Raw genomic sequence first — 22500 nt, forward strand, 5'->3', positions numbered from 1 at the left:
TGAGAGGGATGTGTTGAATCATTTAGTAGCTAAAGGTAATTATTTCTGAGCCCTTCTTCATTAGTGTACTAGCAGTAATACCCGTTGTTGATTGGGTAATTACTTTCACTGTTTCTCGAGCCAAGAAGCTAGAATAATGGGTATATCATATAGAAGAATAGCTTTATGGAATCCAGTTGACTGCGATGACACTGAAAAGGCTGCTGGTCAAGTGGAGCATCACTGTTCATATAGAAAAAGCATTGCATGGTATATGTTTGTTTGGTTTTCATTTTTGACAGTCTTTTTTTCAGTAGACATTTTCTTGATTAGGAATATTGGTAAGTAATAGTGAAATGAAATAAAAAAATACTGTGTCAGCACACAATTAGTGTTGTACCATTGCATAATTTTTGTTGAGACAAATTAGACAATAGCATAATAGGCGATATAGAAAGGGCATCGTATGTCATGCATTTGTTTGGTATTTGCTTTTTGATGGTTTGTTTTTTGTAGGACTATTAGTAAGTAATAGGCAAATGAAATTACAAATGCTGTGTCCTGTCAGTGTTAGTGCTGAAATTCTGATGCTATATTACAGGAATGGAAGGCAAGGCAACAGTAAGTAATAGTCCAATGAAATTACAAGTGCTGTGGTCCTGTCAGTAAGATTTAGGTTTACTCGTCCAGTATGTGGGTATTATATAAGAGAAAAACATGTAATAATTGAAGTAGAAAAAAGATGGATTTTTTATACAAACTTCTGTTTGAAGTAGTTGTATGCTGTCAACTCAATGTGACAGTCCCTTGAAGGGAATAATACTACTGTTGTCTAGACCTAGGAAGCTGCACTGCATCCTGTCAGCCTTGACACATTTCCTGTATCCTTATATTTACAAGGAGGAGACAAGTACCTCCACCCAGCTAAGCCTGCATCCAGAGACATGTTTCTGAGTCTTTGCTCGTCATCAGCCTGGAGTAGCATGACCAACTAGATTTAGAAATGTATTATTTCTAAACTTCTGTTTGTTCTTCAAGTTGCAATCCAGCAACTTTTAGTTTTTAGCCCTGACTTTTATTAATGCTCATGGCAAAAGAAAGTGGGATAGGAAACTGTAAGGGCTTAAATTTGAATGGGACATTAGATGGTATAACTGGTATGCAAGGAACGAAGGCAATGTCAAGTTTACCACAGCCAATGAGAATATTTGCCTCAATGCAGTTTGTCATAGGTTTGTGCACAATTAGTGTTACCTCCCTCGAACCATTTACTTTCACTTTTGAGGACACACAAACGCACAGACAGAATCTCTCTTTTATACATATAGATCTTGTTTGTTTCTTAAGTGGACTAGGTTGTTGTTTAGCTCAAAATAGAACTATGAGTAAACATTCCAAATCATGAACATACTGCTTTTTTTTTTTTTTGTGTGTGTATCAGACTACGTTGTCTAATGTCTCCTTTATTTACGACAGTAGCATGTGATTTGAGGTGCTTGGCTGCTATTTTAAGGTGGTCAATTCATTATATAAAATCTCTCTAATTAGTTCAATATGGTCTAGATTCAGCATTCTGTGAAATGTTCTACTAACTAGACTAGTCAAACACATAATTTTTGAGCTCGTCTGTGGTAAGTTTGATTTATTAGAAAAGTGAATGATATTGTGTAAAATATATCTGTATGTATGATTAATAACCAAGTTTCAGTGACAGATACAAAGCTATGTGAATATAAACTTTGCTGATTTTTTAAGTACATTTTTAGTATTGAATTGATTTCAAAGAGAACTTTTCTTTGAAATTATGTATTTGCTTCTTTTTTTAACTTTATATATTGTTCTGCAAATCAAATTGAGTCAAAATTTGATGTCAGATCTCAGTTAACTAGTCATGGTGATTCAAAATATGAAAGACTATTTCACTGAACTCTTCAACTACAAAAAAGAAGTACTGAATGACAGTTTAAATGACAATGGTTTAAAGGTAGTACAATGTTGGCAAATTCCTGGGTTGCTTTCATCAATGGTTGACTTATATGAGACCAAGTGCTAAAGAGAGTTCAAGAAACCAGTGTTGGTTTGAAGAGCAAATTTGCATAAAAATGAACCTGTGTTCAGACATATTCAAATGTTGTAAACAACTTCTTTAAACACCAAGCAGAAAAAAAAAATGTTGGTTACTATAGTAATTATCAACTTAAATACCTGAAAACAACACAAGTGTAATTGTTAATATGATTAGTGTAATTCAAGTACTGTAACTAATGAGAAACGGACATAATTTTAATTTAAAATAATTTTAATTAAAATAAGACAACAATAATGGCTGATATTAAATTTATTTCATGCAAAAGATAAAAGCAAGATCTTAAAACATGAATGAACTTAAGAAATTTATTGTCCAATAAAAGACTTTTATTAAGAGTTAGAGTTAAAACCAGTGTATAGTCATCAATGAACTATATGCAAAGACATTTTTTCGAATCTCCTTGCCAGTGCATAGAATACAGCATAGGGAATATTACTATGGTACTCAAAAGGGATACTTTTTCTAGCAGCATATGAAATAAAATTGAATACATTTTAATAAGAGCTGCCTTTGAAACTAATGCTATGTATGGGTCCCTTTAACTCCATTAAACAGTTATTCAGTTTTAGCTCAATTTGATTCCAGATAGTGATGAACAATACTATTAAACCACGATTGAATTATAGTTCACATAAGAGTTAACAGCTTTGCATTGAAATATATATTTGTCTACAAGATAGCAAACCTCTTTGATGCAATTTTAATTGTTTTGAAATTATCAATTTTCAGATCTGTGAGTTGATCATGAAATTTTTGGATCTGAATTTCTTTGATAATTGAATTTATATTTTGTGCCATTAACTTTTATTAGATTGTTCAAGTAAGATTAAAAAAAAAAGAGTAGCGTACTGGGACAACATTAGAACTGTGTAAGAATGAATGAAATTATTAAACAGGAATGCAAAAGTATATGGGGCATAGAATAACAGGGTTCAGACTGAAAGATACTTTCAATTTTTAATTATAAAGCATCATTTGATTACTTAACATATGAATAGTCATTTGCTTATTGTCTTCTTAGAACACTCATAGTAATCAGCAACTGTAGTAACTTAATTAAATGACTATCCCCAAAGGGATAATTGTTTAATTAAGTTTCAAAGAATCAGCATAGTAAGAATTGTTGTAATGACTTCATTTGAGATTTCAGTCTATAGAGATTGAGAATAAATGAACTTTAGCAGATTTCCCAAGGACATTAATAATGTAAAGGAATTAAAATCGTTTCCACTGGAATCAAAGTTTGGTTGCAGATTTAGTTTACTCTGTGGCACTCATTTACTCTATGATATTCTCTGAGACTTCTTAATTAAGTTAGAATTATACAATTTCAAAGCTGCTTGTACTTCAAAAGTAATTTTATGTAAAATTTATCAAAGACTCACGATAAAGATTATAATATTTCAGTCTTATTTAGTAAATCATTCTAAATTCTGGACCACAAGTACCACATAGTTTGGATATTTAGAATTAGAAAGCAGTTATCTACTGATTGTGAAAAAGAATGTATATTGTAAGTACACTGATTGTCAATGTTGCTAAAATTGGCAGGTAAATCTCACTAAAATCTTACCTTATCATATTAAGAAATGAAAGATATACTGGATATTGCAGTTCAAGATATACCAGGTTGAAATGATCATGCTGGAACTTTGGTTGAACTTTGACTGACTTTTTACATGATATAAATCAGTCATAACACAGCCGATCTCTTGGTAAACAACAAAAATATGAGTAAATTACATATTTAAATATTTCCTAAACACCCCAAACAGGCTCAACTGATATTGATTCCTTACATTGCAAAAAAGGTGGCTTAGTCCATTGTATGACTCCTCCAGTGATTTGATGTTTTAATACTGTAAACCGTGGACAACTTACCAATATTTGCAAGATTGTAGAAGACAAATGAATTCACTGATATTGGAATTCAGAACATAAAAAGACAGGATTATTAAAAACTGATTTTTAGCATTGGTACAAGTAATGGTTGATGAGACAGTTGATTAAATGAACAACAGTACTGGACTGTTTATCACTGAAACTACTTTCCTAACTTAGAATATTTTGTCTTTTTTTTTGTATTTGATTTGCAAGACGAACTTGTGCGTAAAATCATATTCTGTTGCATCTTGGGAGAATTATTACACCACAAATAAACACATGCATTGGTTCTATTTCACTTCTTTATTTCCATTTGTCAATTGGTTTACCATCTAATCAATTAACTAATCAATTGCTCGATTAACTGTGATGAAAGCACTTTGAAAAACTCAGCTGATTGATTGGTTGATGGAACAATTAAACAATCAATTTGTTAATAGGTTAAACAGTTAGCCAATTGACAAGTAAATAAAGAAATGTGTTTATTATTGGCATAATGACTCTCTTGTGACACAACAGAACACCTTCCTAACCATATCTTACATCTCATCACTCACCAACCACCAGTAATTCAAGCTGAACATTATTAACTGCATTAGCATTTTTTCCGATCATCCCTGTACCTCACTGTAGAAAGTTTTATAAATTAAAATTATTATTACTGTCAAGCTGAAGGCAGGTAACAAGCTGGCAGAACCATTAGCACACTGACAATATACTTAATGGCATTAAGGTGACAAGCTGGCAGAACCATTAGCACACCTGGCAAAATGCATTGTGGCATTTCGTCCATCTTTACATTCTGAGTTCAAATTCTGTCAAGCTTGACTTTGCCTTTCATCCTTTTGGGGGTCAATGAAATAAGTGCCAGTTGAGCACAGGGGTTGATGATTCCCATCTCACAAAAATTATTACTATCAAGCTGTTTTCTCTGAATAAGTCTATTCGTAAAATGTTCCTAGTTTTAATGAATGAAACGATGAATTGTTTACAATGAAGAGATTATTATTATTATAAGTAAATTTATTATTATTATAAGTAAATTATTATTATATAAGTAAATTATTATCATATAAGTAAATTATTATTATCTGTAAACTTCATATAATTCTTTGGTTCACATTCTGTTAACTTATGTAAGTGCTTAACTATGTCTTCCCTAACCTTCCTTCTTTACACAAACGACCTATTTATTTCTAGCTAAACATTCTTTTACAATCAACACCACACAGTAATAATTTATTTTTCACACATGCATTATTTGCATGTAACTAACACACCTTATGTTTGACATGCTCTACTTATAATGATAAAATCTCAAAATACATTTTCTAATATGATATGACAACCTAGTCTACATCAACAGCAACTTAACAGTCACAGTAAAATGTCAAAGAAACTTTATTCATGTGTAACAACACATAATAGACAACAAAAAAGTGCTAGGTCTCAACAACTGTTGACAATCTGTCAGGATGATTACATACTCTATGCACCTCTATTGGTCAGTGTTGACTATATATCTGCCGGTAAAGTAGTTGGGAGTAGGGGTGCTCCACTTCAGGCAAAGTTTTTTTTAGGAGCATGATACTTTTGGGTCTGCTGTATGAGCCTGTATAGGCTGTGGGGGCTGGGGTGGTGGTGAAAAGAAATCTCTAGGGCTGCCCCAGCAGCACATACCCTAGCAGCACCATCGATAACTGCCTTTAGCCCATGTATGCAAGTCTCTCTTCTCCATGACATCAATGCTGTCCAAGGGATACACTACCACTTTTGGGCCAATACAGTTTAGAACCAGTGTCTTTGCAGGTGTTGCTGTCAGAAAGCAAAGACTACAACAGATACAACGAGGTATCTCAACTGAACCTCTGACAACCATAGTTTGGAAGTTTTTTTGTCAACCCCAACAGGAGGAAAGGTAAAATTAACTTCAGTGGGATTTGAACACAGAGTAGTACCTTGGGAAAATGTCTTTTCCTATAGCCTCAAACCAATCAAAGGCTTGTAAACGAATTTGGTAGGTGGAAGTTCTTTTGTGTGTGTAAGAAAGTGTTACTGCCTCTCTTGATAAACAGATGGGAGTGCAGGGAGATGGAACAAATACTATAAGGTATTCTATCCTACTCTCTAACAACTCTGTGAATTTGTCTCTTTATTACATATCCAGATCATAGCCAAAACATCCATTAGTGCATTCATGCACTTTACCCCCTTCTCTCTCTCTCTGTCTCTGCAACTTTTATTCTCATAGCCCCTACTCCTCTGAATTATCAAGCTGCAACCTAACCCCCATATCCCTCAATTGACCTCTTTCTTTTTATCTTTACTGTACCTCACCCTAAACTTTGATCTCTGCTTTGCTTAAACAGGAAAGGAGTCCACGGCTACTCCTTTCTTGTTTCAATTTTTCTCACAGATATTAACCTGCAAAAGTTCAGCTGAACATTAAAAATCTCACCCATGTTAAATGGCTTTGAATAGACTATAAATACTGTCCGTCCAACCCAAGCTAAAATACACAATGACCTTTATTGAATTAATTTACACTCATACTATGGATGGAAACAGCAGCATAAAAAATTAAATACCTCATAGTAGTTAGTAATGTCTGTTTAGGTTCTCAATTAAATATCCCCCTATGTTTGACTTTACCATCCATTTTGCCTGAGTTAGGAAAATAAACACTAGTAATTTACTGGTTTTTTTTTTTTTGAATTGACTGTATCCTTCACTCCAAATGATTGGCTTTGAACTGAAGATAGAGTTCATAATATTACTAACTTTTATTATATCAACAAAGTGAGATTTGAAGTCAGAACACTTAATTAACAATCGTTATTGTCCTCGTTGCTGTCGTAGTTGTCGTCACCACCACCACCACCACCAATACCACTTAACGTTCATTTTTCCATGCTGGCATGGGTTGGATGGCTTCAACATGATTCTGCAAGTTGTAGGACTGTGTTGAGTATCAATATTGGCTTCAACATGACTTGTATATTGCTTCCTAAATCCAACCACTTAACAGAGTGTACTGGGTGCCTTTTTAATGCCCCTGACACTAGGGACGTTGCAAAGTAACTTGCAAGGCAAAGGAAGAAAAGAACAAGCAGAATGAAAAAGAAGGGAAAGGAAAAGAGAAACAGGAAAAAACCACCTTGGTAAAATGGGGGAGGGGGTTAGTATTCGAGATGATCAGGGTGGTTCTATGCCAGGTGTTCAGAGGCTTGAGTGTGATAGAAGAGAAAGACATTCAGTTCTGTGTTACTACATTTTTCTGTGTATTATACTGAAAATGATTGAGACATTATACAATGAGTATAAAAAGTAAAAAAACTGTTATTCCTGTAAGTATTTTGATTTTCTGAGAAATTAGTAGTATTTGAATTACATAAAGGACGTTTTTTTCTATTTATTTATCCTGTCTGTAATGATATTGAAACAGTAACATGAAATTACAGATAAGATAATGTAATTGACATTGTGCTAATGTGGAAAGCACCATATCTCAGAAATTCACAATAGATAAATAAAACTTCAAAGATAACAGAAGTGCTTTAATTACACAGCACTGTACCTTTTAACGTCTGAAACGAGTGTAATCACGTTAATTGAATGAAAACAAACTTTCAAATTACACATTACAGGATTAAACTATACATTGGTTTTTGTTGCAGTAGCACATACACTGATTACATTTTGGCTAATCCCAAATGTGGTAAAACAATCAGGCATAGCAGATTGGTAAACACCATCTTCAAGTGTATTATAATCATTAGAAATAACAATTATTTCATACTGGTATAAAACTTCATATATGTTTTTGAGGGGTATAACAGGAAATTGTTATATCCAAACCTTTTCTGATGGAATTAGTGAAGAGTATTAGTGACTTAAATCCTAAGCAAATTCACAACGTTAGTATGGGCATATTGTTACGAATATCAATATTTTGTTTACTGTTCATAAATGCTAATTAACAGTCACTAAAACTTAAAATAAAGTCTGTAATATTATTTACATTATTTATATTTGACGGATATTTGTCCTTATCTTGTTTGTTGTTAACACAACATTTCGGTTGATAAACCCTCCAGCCTTCATCAGGTGTCTTGGGGAAATTTCGAAACTGGGTTCTCTTTCCTAAGGTATTTTTGATGTTATTATTATCATTATTATTATTATTATTATTATTATTCAGGTCACTGCCCGGAATCGAACTCGGAATCTTGGGGTTAGTAGCCCGCGCTCTTAACCACTACGCCATAATAATAGGGGCATAATAATAGTAATAATAACATCGAAAAATACCTTAGGAATGAGAACCCAGGTTCGAAATTTCCCCAAGACACCTGATGAAGGCTGGAGTGTATATTAGTCGAAACGTTGTGTTAATAACAAACAAGATGAGGACAAGTATCCGTCAAATGTAAATAATGTACATAATTCCTCACCTCTTTAATATAGAACTGTAAAGTCTGCAATTCCAAGACGTAATATGTTGGTTTTTAGAGTTGGGTTTGTTATGTTTCAAATTAACAGAAAACAAATTACTTGAAAGTTTGCTACAGAATGGTTTTTATTGTTTCTGCTACTGTTTTTACCGTTTAGCCTCATGTCACTTCTTTGCAAACAGATCTTTGATGAGATACAATCTTGCTGTGACCATCCCATCTTTTTTCTGCGGATAGGGAATCCAGGACTAGATTATTCTATGTGCTATTTTCGAAGGATTTTATTTGAAGGAAATTTGGTTGCTTTTCCTAGAGTTTTGATTTCTATTTCTTGCAGATTGGGAAGCCACGTAGAGATTCCATTGTTGGCATCGGGATGATCTCTACTGTAGGTAGCCATCAACTAAGTGGTGGTGTTAAATTGGGCAATAAATTTAAAATACCATTCAAGAATAGGGCACAATTCATCTAACAAACTTCTGCACAATTTGACTCACATGGTTTCGGTATACACATGGCTATGGTAGAAATTATTTACTGAAAGTGTTGTACTGTGAAATTCTGAACCATACAGCCTTGTCAGCACTCGTGAGTTCTTGATGTTGTTGCTGTTTAGACCTCAAGCAGTCATGCGATCAGAAATATTCCACTCGTGACCATTCCGTCCAATATTCAGATAGTGTATCCAGGATTATATTATCCAATGCACTATTCACCTTTCAAGATGGTAAGCTGCCAATTGAAGAAGAATCGGTCACACCTTCCATTAGATAAGACCATTTGTAGTCCAAAGTAGCACAAACAACTCGTAAAACTTGCTAAAAATTACGAGGGTATCGGAACTGTTACAAAAATTTATATATAAGTAATATATTTGAATAGATAAAATCTTAAAGTTAAGATTTTCGAATCAAATCCATGATAACACAATAACTGAGCCAATGAAAAAGTCTCGACTTAATTTCATCAAACATTTGTAAATTTATATGACTCGATGTAACAGAAGTCTGCTCGTCAATAAGTAAAGTCTGCTTTGAAAACCAATTAAAAAAATTACAATTCGTAAAAGTTTTACAATAACTAGTGATCCTGATATTAATATCATTATGTTTGATAAGGCGGCGAGCTGCAGAACCGTTGCTTGGCGGCATTTCATCCGTCTTTACATTCTGAGTTCAAATTCCGCCGAGGTCGACTTCGCATTTAATCTTTTCGGGGTCGATATAATAAGTACCAGTTGATCACTGGGGTCGATGTAATCGACTCACCCCATACTCCGAAATTGCTAGGGTTGTGCCTACTTTTGAAATCAATATTATTACGTCCGATTGAAATCTTTGCTATTTAACCATAATCCATTTTGTATTAAATGTAATGGCCAGGAATAGCTTTATTTAGCCTAGGGATCATGTCATAGAGCTGGGTTTTGTGAAACGATGGGAATGTATATCTTAGACTTATTTCGAGAAAGTTGTTACGCAGAGTTCCCCTCATTCTTGACTACTTCTTTTGCGAAGAATGGTCACACTGTGAATGTTCTCAGGAAGGTGTTCATCCGTGTATTCAAACAATTATATTTAAAGAATCACAGTAGATATGGATTTTTTTTTTATGGACATTCATCATGCAGACTTTCTGTGGCTCTTGTCCCACTGGTGAGAACCAGTCCTACTTGTATGTTCTTTTATCGGGGTATAGCTTCCTTAAATCCATGCTGTTTTGTCCCGGTCTGTTCAAGTCTGATATCGACCAAAGCAGGTTAGAATACCAACGGTAGCACCTCGAGAAGGATATGGCTCTTAACCACGCAGTACGGTCTTAGACCAGGAGAGATTATAGGTTCACTTCGCTACTTCCTAAAGGATCAAGTATCATCCCACCACTACAGTTAATTTCTTAGTTATAATTCTAGATTCAGATACTGGTAATATTGACCCAATAGTAAACCTAACAAATTTTTGCGGTATATTTACATATACAACCTTCTTCCAATAAAACGTAGAAACTAATAATATTAGTAAATGTATATCCAGTTTATTCTTTTAATAAAGAATATTTTAATGACGCATCAAAAAACGGCTGCTTCACAGACGGGATACTTATAGAACAACGCCAAGACATGAAGACGCAAATTTAGGGAACGAAATATTCTATGACGTAATTTACCATACGGTATAAATGTTTTCTACATTTACAAGGATTTTCCTGAAAATTATAAACTAGTATTTCTGGATAACATATGATCTTTAATATAAATAACGTGAAGATGAGCAACAGTTACACCAAAATTTTAGCTGTTTCCATAGCCAGAATAAACAGAAAACTTTCAAGTACGAATATGCAAAACTCATCTTTTCTGTGAAACTGCATCACACATAATAATCTGCCTCTTCAATAGCATATGTATTTCTGAAACAACTTTATCGAGCTAAAGTTTCCCATAGAAATAACAGTGCAGCAGAAAGCTATATAGAACTTACAAAATATCTTTCTAATAAGTTACTCTAGCAACATGTGTACATGTAAACGCCATTGAAAACATCTCAACACCTCGTTATACAAAATTAATACGAAGTTTAAAGGATACTAATATTCAATGTTGGGCACAAGACTAGCAATTTCTATACTTTTCAGATTGTTTGAATTCCTTCAAATGCGTTTTGGCCTGAGTACTGCTGCGCAGGCATTCCGGCATTTTGTTAATTCTGTGACACGTGGCTTGCCTTTCGTTATATGCATATATCGATGAGTTAATGGTTGCAACTAATTCTAAAAACACGAAAAGAAGACGCTTTTCGAATGTTTGACTGAGTAGAGCGTTATCATTAACCACTATTAATGTGTATTCAATTACATTTTTATCATTCTTCGCATACATCATCGACAAAGAAGGAATTCATTCACTCACCGAGAAAGGGACGTCCATTGTAAATTTTCCACTTCCAACATCACTGCGGAAAGTACGTGAATTTCTCAGCTTAGTAAATTTTTACATGAGAGACATGCTTTGATACGGAACAAAGAAAAACCAAGCAATAATCCTAAATGGAAACGAGACAAATTAGCGAGGGCTACAATGCTGGTTCATCCCCGAACTGGTACTCTTCGTTGTTTGTTGCTCGATGCATCCGATGTCGGAGTAGGATATTCTAAAGCGGTTGGTTACTAGCATTTGATAACCGTTGTCTTTCTTCTCAACGTAACTACAACCCACTGGATCTAAATACTGCAGTTTCGGACGGGAATTATCGGTAGTATACCTGGCATTCAAACATTTCTGATACATTTGTTAGAAGTGTCTGTTTTCGATGTCTAATACGGATCACAGAGAAGATCGCCACTTCGACTTAATATTCGGGACTGTGAAAGACGGATTCAGTGTTTTGGCTGAAGAAGTGTTACGACGCAAAAAACACATTTTACAGTTCAATGACGTCATTCGTCGCCCAGTTCGATGCGTTGTATTTCCATACACATTGTTTTCCAAAACACTAACGGAGTGAATGTCTCCACATTGTATGTATGTATGTATGCATGTATGTATGTATGTATGTGTGCGTGTGTGCGTGCGTGTGTGTGTGTGTTTGTGTACAGTATATGGGAAGACTCTTGATTCAATGATCAAGGAAACCTAAATGAATAGAAGGATCAATAAACTGCAGAACGAATACTTTATATATATATAACAATTTCATTTGTTTTAGAACAGCGACTATGCTTTCGTGAGACTCAAATAGTTCATCAGAAACTATTATTATTATAATAATCTGTGGACGCTTCAAAGATCAAGTCTGAACATTTCTGTACGGTTCAAACTATCAAAACAAATTTGAATATATAACAGCTAAAATTAAGAAGGTTTGAAAAAAGAAATGATTCTTGGACAGAAGTTGATGTCAAAGAATTAGCGAAGGAGGAAGAGAGGAGGGGGAGTAAACAAAATGATAGATTTTAGATGAAAACATGTAGAGATAACGGCACTATATCAAGATGTCGGAAACATCCTAAATTTTAAATAAATACAAGCTCACTCTAATAAAAGAAATAAGTAGAAAAATGATGCAAATAAGTAAAATTAAATAACAATAAATTCGAAAAGAATGAAGAAATATATAAATTTTGCATCTTTATTTCCGCAGATACCCGCTTAAACATATGCGTAATTTTATATACATATACGTACCTATGTTTCTGTATACGCACACATGTTATATACAGTCATGCCCGCATAATTACACAGTACCTGTACAAATGGTACAAATGTAAACATAATATACATACGTACGTACATACATAAATATAAAAGAACAAGTCTTTTATTTTTTCTTACATCTGTTTCAGTCATTAAGCTGCTGCCATGCTGGGGTACCACCAAGAAGAACTTTTAGTCGAATGAATCAACCCCAGGACTCATTTTTTTTAAAAGTCTGGTACTTATTCTATCGGTCACTTTTTGCAAAACCGCTAAGTTACGAGGACGTAAACAAACCAACAGCAGTTGTCAAACGGTAGTCGGGAATAAAAACAGAAACAGACAGACACACACACATATATACATGTATGTGTATGCGACGGGATTTTTTCAGTTTCTGTCTACCAAATTCACTCACAAGGCTTTGGTTGGCCCGAGGCTATAGTAGAAAATACTTGCTAAGGTGCCGCGCAGTGGAACTGAACCCGGAACCATGTGGTTGCGAAGCAAGCTTCTTACCACACAGCCATGACTGTATACACGCATACACTACACATATATGCACATAATTCATCCAAACGTAAAAAAAAAAAACTTAATCCATTTGGTTACATATTTATGCTACAGAATATGTCCATGCTTATTGACCGAAATCATTTCAAAATTCCTATTCAAAACTGAATCTCTCAAGAAATAATTTCTTCCTATCCTTCTTGATTTTAAAACGTGATATATTTAAATTTATTTTAAACCTTTAGCATTTAAGCCGGCCATATCAAGCTTAAAGATTCTACCTATTCAAACTGACCAGATTCAGCCTCTCACGTCGACTCTACAATGTCATTCTAAAAATAAATACTCGCACCATCATTATCTCAAAGCTATGAGATAATGCATGATTAATTTTCTAAAAATGTAAATAAATAAGTAATTAATTCGACAGAGTAATCTGAATGCTAAAGCGTTAAATAATCGCGTGACCAACAAATGTTCTAAATTAATTATTGTCAGGTTCTGATCAGCTATACACGCGCGCGCGCGCACGTGTGTGTACGTGTGTGCGTAATGATACAGATATAACTGTATCAGTATCTGCATCTATACACAAACGCACGCACGCATATACGTGCGCACGCACGCACGCTCGCATGCACGCACACACGCGCTCGCGCACGCACACACGCTGACACACCCTTTTAAGAAAATGAGTCCAAAAAAAAAAAGGTATTTTGCTACGTCTAGAGACATATCAGGTGTTTAAGATGAGAAGTGGCATGCCTTGTATGGTTACAGATAAATATACTCTTAGCAAACCATGCAATTTCACTGATATCATCAACTGTCCACTCAATAACAACTGTTTAGTTAAGGACGTATATATGAGTGTATAGTAAGCCACCATATCTTCTAAAGCCTACATAAGTATTATCTCCTATACTTTTAAGATACAACTCACACACTCATTCTATAAATGAAACTGCTTTCGTTAGTTATATTCACTCTCTTGAAAACAAATCCGTAACATACAATCTCTACTGAAAAATCTTACACTGGAAACCACAAACCGTGCAGCCTTTGCATGAACGAAAGATTGAGAAGCCTATACTCTAAAGATAACCAAGTAGACTTAATTACTGAAGGAACTCATATTCATAATACCTATAGGACTTGCAAGCATTTCAGTCTTTCCGGTTTCACTAACCGATAACTCTCCCGCAGTGATAAATCTAATCTTCTCGCAAACCTCACTTCTTGTTTGTTTTGTTCGTCTTTACATTTTCCTACAATTTCTTCATTTATGATACATATTTTTAACTAATTTTCATTCACCTGACTACCTTTCGATAATTTCACTATTGTAGGATATAAACTTGTCATGGTTTTCGTATTTACTACATCCCATTACTTACTTATGCATGCGTGCATGCAGTGCACAGAGGCACACGTATGTATCTATATTCGTTTATACTGTTATATATACTGTGTATTGTAATTTATGTATTGTGTGTTATACCATCATGCTTTCCTTTCTAGGTATTGCTTGTGATGTAATTGTGCGCGTGCGCATATATAGGTGTGTGTGTGTGTGTGTGTGTGCGCGCGTGTGTGTGCACATTTCGATGTCTACGTATGTGCATGCGTGCATTTACATGCACACACATGCGTATATTTATGCTATTTTCGTATTTCGTGCATGTATACACATGCATATATACTGGCGTTTGTATATGTATTTGTGTATGAACGTGTGTGTACGAGTCATTTATGCATCTGTATTTATATTTACAGTTACATGTTATTTCGCAATCGTTATTTCTTTCATGGGCTTGCTGGACGAGTGACATTGTGAGTGTGCTTGTATTTGTACATTTAAATATATATGTGTGTGTGTGTGTGTGTGTGATTATACACATGTTTATAGCTTATGTTTAATATTATGTTTAATATTATGGAAGTGCGTGTGTGTGTGTGCATGTACGCCCTTCATATGTGTGTGTATGCCTGTATGTCCCTCCGCAATAACATGTGTGTATGTATGCATGTGTATACGTATGTATGTGTACATATACATATGTGTATATATATGCGTATATATATGCATATTTATATATATATATATGTGTAAATATATGCATACACACACACAAACACGTGTTTCGGAAGACCTGAAGACAAGCGAAAGCTCTTACGCAAAACTCTTTTCTATCAGGTATCTGGTAATTTGAATTACAAATATGTGTGTGGTGCATATGTGTGAGTGTGTGTGTCTTCTTGTATGCAGGTCAGTGCATCGCCAACACTAGCACCTTCACTTCTACAATCATTACCTGTTTCACGATCATGACCACCGCTATAATTCGCATCACCGCCTTCGCCATGGCCATATAGTTTTCCATATTTTCATAATTTTTTCATTATCAACATCACAATCCTCCTTCTCCCTCCTCCCCTCCTCCCATCCCCTCTTCCTTGTCTTCATCACTGTCGCCACTGCACTTATATTACTTGAACAAACACCGAATATTCCAAGTGATGTCTTCTACTTGGCTTGGTCACTTATGTGCCAATAAAATATATTTAGTATAGTTTCAAAAGTTCCGTTGTGATAGATAGACAGATAAAGAGAGGCATATTTACATGTACGAAAACACGCGTACAAGTGGTGCACACGTACGTACGCATGCACACGCGCGCACACACACACATACATTCATGCCGAAACTGCAAATATGGTGACTCTTAATGTCATGTCTCCTATTTTCGAAGGTAACATGAGGAATGACACTTAAACCCGTAAATGGATGTAATGAGAAAAAAAAAGCATCATTTGACTGGATGCATATGATGATATAAGATGGATTTAAAAAAAAAAAAGAAATATTGGAATAAAAAAATGAATAAATAGATAAATTACGGTATTATTTAATGAAGTCAGTTGTAGTTATACTAGTCTACAACCGTTCCGGCGTCATTTAAGCGCAGATACTACAAAAATACTACAATATTTAAGAAAGAAAATAACAGATAGAGAAAGGAAGTGAGGAAACGAATAATGAACAACGTAGAAAAGCTAAAAGAAGTATGGTTAACCTTGAAAATGCGCTGAAAAATCTCTCTCTATTTTCAAAGTCATGTATAATGAACAACGTACAATTCAGCATGCAAAGAAACAATGATTGCTGGAACAAAAGAAGACCAAAAACGTAAAACGAAAGCTAGAGAGAGAAAGTAGTGGAATGTGATGAACATTATGGAAACTTCTCATTTCAAATTTTTATAGTAAACTTTGGTAGCATTACGTAGCAGGTATTTTTGCTTTTTGCAAACAATCACAATGATTATTCGTTATTGAATTTAAACTGTTCTTATCCTGTAATAAGAGTAAAACTTTTCTGAGTTCAACAAAGGTGACAACTGAGCGTTTCTGTTTTTATCACGTTTGTAAGAAAGCTTAAAAGCAAGAATAACCAAGTTTATGTTTGCGATGTTGTTACGTTTTTTTTTCGCTTACAAATATTCTCAGCAATTCCACTCATTTCTTACAGTCGCCCACATAATTGTACATCTAATACCTCTTTACTTTGCCTTGAAATGTTTTGCTAAAGTAATATTTCTTTAAACATCAGTTTATTTCAATTTATTTATAACATTTATTACTACTCATCATTTTCCATTTACTGCCGTTTTATTTATCTCATTTTATCTATTATGTTACTTATCTTATTTAATATATTCATCGCTGATCCATCTGAACTAATTTTTGAAATTTAACATATCTCATTTCTCTTGCTTTTCATAATCAAATTACATTTAAACGGGTGCATAATAATGAAAAAAAAACAAACTTTTCCATGCCAGCTCGTCTTAGCACTTGCACACGAGATTGCATGCATGTTTACGTCAATGAACGTATGTGCACAAGTGGAAGCATGAAGATATACACTTGGGGGTGCAATTATGATCAGGTATGGTAATGCATGCATAAGAATGTAGATTACATTCACGTGCATTTTTTTAAAGCATTCGCTCGTTACAAGGTCCTTAGACCACTGAAAACGTAAGAGCTACTAGAAAAAATCGGATACTAGACAGAAGTCAATGGGTGACGATCTACATTAGACTTAGACTGGAGGTCATATTGAAGAGGAAAACAAGACTGTGAAGGTAATCCCAAAGTTCAGAGGTGCCAGGGAACATATTGGTACTGTAAAGAGTTTGCACAGTATAGTGATGAGAACTGGATGCAAGTCTAGTTGATCGCTGATAAGTTCTTAAAGGAAGAACCAGAGAAGAGAGGTCAGCTGAATAATGTCCATGAAAATACTTATAGAAAAGAGACAAGGAAGCCACACGACGACGATGAGAGAGTGAATCCAATTTAGAAGTTAGATCAGGACCAATAGCATTACAAGTACGGCGTTGAATGCAGTCCAACAGAGTTAAACAATCCGCAGGGGCACCTGCCCGTATGTAACAACAATACTCAATGCAGGGGCGATTGGTGTACTTATAACGATAAAGAATAGTCTCAGGAATGAGATAACTCCTCGAACAATGGAGTGAGCCGACCTTCATTGCAGACGATTTGACAATAGATTCAAAGTAAATCCGCCAAGAAAAATCATTACAGAAAGCCTCTCCAAGGAGACGAAGAGAACGACTCTCAGATAAAGTCGATACCATCCATCGAAATCGATGGCAAGAAAGGATGCCTGAAACGATTAATTGAAAGAAGTTTAGTTTTCGATGGATTGAACGTTGCAAGCCATTTCCTACCTCACTCAACAATAGATCGAAGATTATTCTCAAGGTTAGCAGCGATCTCGACCATATCAGACAAGTCGTCAGATTTGTTCAAACAAGAGTACAAAATGGAATCATCAGCATAGATTACTAGCTGACAGATGATATGATCAGGCAGATCACTGATAAAAAGAAGCGAGTTAGGCCCAGGATAGATCCTTGAGGAACCCCTAGCATTAATAGAATAACTAGATGAAGATTGACCATCAAGAACAACCTTGATCCTACGGTCATAAAGGAGAGAGGTGATGATGTTCAGCATGAAACCTGAGACACCAAAGGATTGGAGCTTCTATAGAAGTCCAGTATGCCAAATCCTATCAAATGCCTTAGTGATATCTAAAGCAATTGCCGTAGCTTGACCAGGTACATTCAAGGCACGATAAACAGTGGGAACATTAGCAATAGACCGTCCGGCACGGAAACCATATTGAGAGTCTGAGAATAAACGATTTAAGTCAAGATATTTTACAAGAACGTTATGTGCACATATGCATGTGTATGTGTATTGCGAACATACATATTCGACTATCCGAATCTATACTGCACGATTCTACATGCGTGTGAGTGCGAATGTCTCGTAAATGTGTGTGTGTAGAGTGTGCGAATAGCAAACCTGTCCAGGTATGTATCTGTATATTCATAAGAGCGTGTGCATGTATGCGTATATATTACCCGATTGTGTACATGTTTATATGTGCTCACAATAGCATGAATAGATGCGTACACGTGTGATGAAAATGACAAATCTTGTGAGAAAAGTTATCTCTTTTGAACCTCTCCCTCTCTGAATACACACACACACACACACACACACACACACGTATATATTCTTTCGTTTGTTTCAGTCATTAAACTGCAGTCATACTGAGGCTCCGCCTTGAAGAGTTTTGTCGTCTGTTATTTGTAAGTCTGGTAATTATTCTGTGGGGGACGTAAACAAACCAACATCAGTTATCAAGAGGCGAATGCGACAAACATAACACAAAGACATGCACACAGATATATTCATATATTGGCAAACTACAAGGAATTTTGTGTAGCTTTGCGTCGGCAAGACTTGAAAAAATATATAGAAACAAGTGAAAGGGGTGCAGTGAACTTGCTGTGAGGAGTAAAATATCCAACGTTTCGGATGAAATCCTTCGTCAGGGGGTTGAGAAAAAGAGAAGTTGAAGAAAGACAGAGTTTTACATCCTCTCAGCTTCAAAAACTGGCTGCAACTGATAATGAACGCAGAATAACACGAGCTATAAGCGTCAAACAGAAGTTATAGGAGAGGGCATGCAGGAAGGAGGAGGAAAAGGGTGATGGAGAGAGTGGAGGTAAGTAAATACAGGGTATAGTAGAAAACACTTGGCCAGTGTATATATATATATATATGGAGAGAGAGAGAGAGAGAGAGAGAGAGAGAGAGTTGTCTTAGAATACATTTTTTCCATACCGCCCACCTCTGAAGAGCATGTGATGTTACTTAATCACGACGTTACCTAATACTCGGTTATCTAATACCATGTGAGTAACTGATTAGTAAGATTAGCTGAAATGGATCTATAATGCTGTAAACTTGAAATATATATATATAGGTAATTTGTATGAAAACTGAAGCTGTGTGGTTTATCTCATACATATGTCGGTTTAGTGTTGAGTGTCGGAAGAATACTCTTTACCGTAATAGCTTGAATTTTTTTTTCATTTTGGTCGAGTCAGTCTGTACACAGAGACTTGAGCAAAGTTACAACTTGTTTGAAGACCTTGTGCATCCACGGGAAAAACTCAGAGGAGCAAGAAACTTGTTCGACTAATTTATAAACACACACATACACTTTTTGTGTTATGCTTAGAAGCGATGCATTTTACCAGAATTTTTCAACTCGTGTCCAATAGAACAAACCACTCCAAATCCTTGTTAGATTATCTGTGTAAACGAAGGGCAGGCTAGCTTGTAGTGACTTTGAGTTGTATAACATAATAATAAAATCAAGCAAAATATTGTTATTTTGAACGCATTTAATACATGTATTTCAGATCATTATGCAAGAAGGAAGAAAAAAGTAATCTCTTACATAACATCTTCAATTACGACAATGTTGAAATTTTATTTCCAGTCCAATTTATTTCAGTCCAATCTACTCTTATACTCTCTTCCAAGTATATATAATATTGACTAGCTCTGTCATATAACTTCAACTTCATATAGTTTCTTTCAGTAAAAAAAAAGAAGAAAAATTTATTCATTCGATAAATTCTGTTCATGGGCCTTTTTCAAGATATTTTCTCTATTAATGTAATATCATTCGATTCGTATCTTCAATATGTATAATATTGATTGTCTTTATCAAATAGCCACAATATCATAAGACACCCCTCTTGGAAAAGAGGGAAACTATTTACCTATTAAATTTTGTACATGGAACCATTTCATATTTTTCACAATTTGTTCTGTCTTTATAAAGTACGAGCAATTTATATATCCACAGTGATCCAACTCTTTCTAGAATGCTCCCCTAGGTATGTAAAATGCAATTGCATTTTTTCATTGCATCTTATCAAAGTTGAGCATCAAATTTAAACGTTCTTCTGACTACCCTTCTAAAATATATATTTTTTTATCTTGTTTTCTTTTTGTATCTTGTTTTTGTTTTCCTTCATGTGTACTTTTCCAATGAATGGGATTTTTTTCCTGTATTTTTTTTCCTGTATTTTTTTCCTGTATTTTTTTCCTACAAAATTTATATATTGGCTACTGTCTGAACATTGGAGACCTGAAACTCGGAATAATGGTTAGTGAAGTTTTCAAATACCAAAAAATCATATCACCTATCAAGTACTTTCTTTTCTCCTTCACAATTTCTTGTGTATTAACAATATACATAAATACACATATATACATAAACACACAGTGGAGGTGCAATGGCCCAGTGCTTAGGGCAGCGGACTCGCGGTCATAGGATCGCGGTTTCGATTCCCAGACGTTGTGAGTGTTTATTGAGCGAAAACACCTAAAGCTCCACGAGGCTCCGGCAGGGGATGGTGGCGAACCCTGCTGTACTCTTCCACCACAACTTTCTCTCAGTCTTATTTCCTGTTGTGCCTGTAATTCAAATGGTCAGCCTTGTCACACTGTGTCACGCTGAATATCCCCGAGAACTACGCTAAGGGTATACGTGTCTGTGGAGTGCTCAGCCACTTGCACGTTAATTTCACGAGCAGGCTGTTCCGTTGATCGGATCAACTGGAACCCTCGACGTCGTAAGCAACGGAGTGCAATGTCATTCGGTTGACAGTACGTACTGATTGTAATTCACTTTATTTTAATCTCACAAAATTAATTTATTAGTTTGTTGAAATTCTTTCGTCAGAATCTGTTACATTATCGCTTATCTACGATGTGTCCCTCATGCATCACTCCGTGCTAGTATGCAGTCATTTTTTGCTTAATGCTAGTTTCTTAAATTATTTTATTTTTCGTTTTTTGGTGTCGTGTGTCATTTTAATTGGATAGGTGGCACTCTTTATAATTTTAGGTATGTCGGTGAGTACCTATATGTGTTTTGTGCGTGTTATACATACACGCTAGTTTTTTTTTTGTTGTTTCTCCGATATCATGATATTTATGGCTTATTACTCTATCATCTATTCATGCGTGTCGGCATTTTGCTCCAGGTGGCTTGATATCCATTTCTCTTATTAAGTTTGTTTGTCTTTCTGTATTCGTCACATAAATAACTATCTTTACATACTTCCATACTTCCATATGCATATACACGTGTAGGTACACACACATACCGTACATATATATACATCTACTTACTTATAAACATACATACAAATAGTTATACACACATGTACATATGCTCGTACATACGTACCCCTATATATATATATGCATCCATGTACATGTATATTTATGTATGTCATTGATTCTTTAGTTTTGCATTGCATTTGTTATATTTGCAGTATTAATTTTTGACTTGATACTCATGGTGGGATATGTTTGGTGTGAGTGATGATGGTGCTATTCCGTTGGAATGTTTGCTTTTTTTAAGGCAGAGGCTAGTTTCTGTCTCTAGTATGTTTTGAGAAGAGATGCAGCAGATTTGTTTGTGGTATTCCTAAATGAAGTACGAAGTGTGTATCGTTTATTAAGATTTAAGTGTAAGCTATTAAAAATTCATTATTCAACATTATTCAACGTGTTTTTATCATCCTGTTGTATAAAGTTCTTATAGTGGAGGTAGATCGCACGCTAAAGTGTAAAAGGGTAAGAAAAGGTAGACCGCACTCTTAAAGTAATTTCACAGCGTAGACAGGATACTGCGGTAGGCCGCACGCTAACGTAGGATGCTGCGATAAATCGCACGCTAAAGTAGCACCAACATAACTATACCACGTGATCAAAATCCCAAATTTTGGTTGACCAAAATTTTGCTGGTGTATTGTCTTCCTTTTGCTGCGTTTTAACAAAATAGGAACTTCCACTAGTCCCACTTTTTTTCCTTCTTTAAACCATACGAATTTTGTATTAACAACACGCCTTAAGATAACACATTGGATTATTTCTACCAAAATACAGGGTATTCTGGCTAAATGTGACA

The 22500-nt window shown here is 35.0% G+C and overlaps 2 protein-coding genes across 4 annotated transcripts in view; one reads left to right on the forward strand and one right to left on the reverse strand.

Moving 5' to 3' along the window:
• LOC106874684 (innexin unc-9) overlaps positions 1-22500 on the forward strand; it is a 172749-nt gene that overhangs the window by 11403 nt on the left and 138846 nt on the right. The gene's annotated exons all lie outside the window — the stretch shown is intronic.
• Positions 17210-17782, reverse strand: LOC149137036 (uncharacterized). Its single transcript, XM_089338210.1, has one exon. It carries the CDS (start codon positions 17780-17782, stop codon positions 17210-17212), a length of 573 nt encoding a protein of 190 aa, XP_089194336.1.

This window comes from Octopus bimaculoides, chromosome 2 (assembly GCF_046866305.1).
Source record: "Octopus bimaculoides isolate indiv1 chromosome 2, ASM4686630v1, whole genome shotgun sequence".
NCBI lineage: Eukaryota > Metazoa > Mollusca > Cephalopoda > Octopoda > Octopodidae > Octopus > Octopus bimaculoides.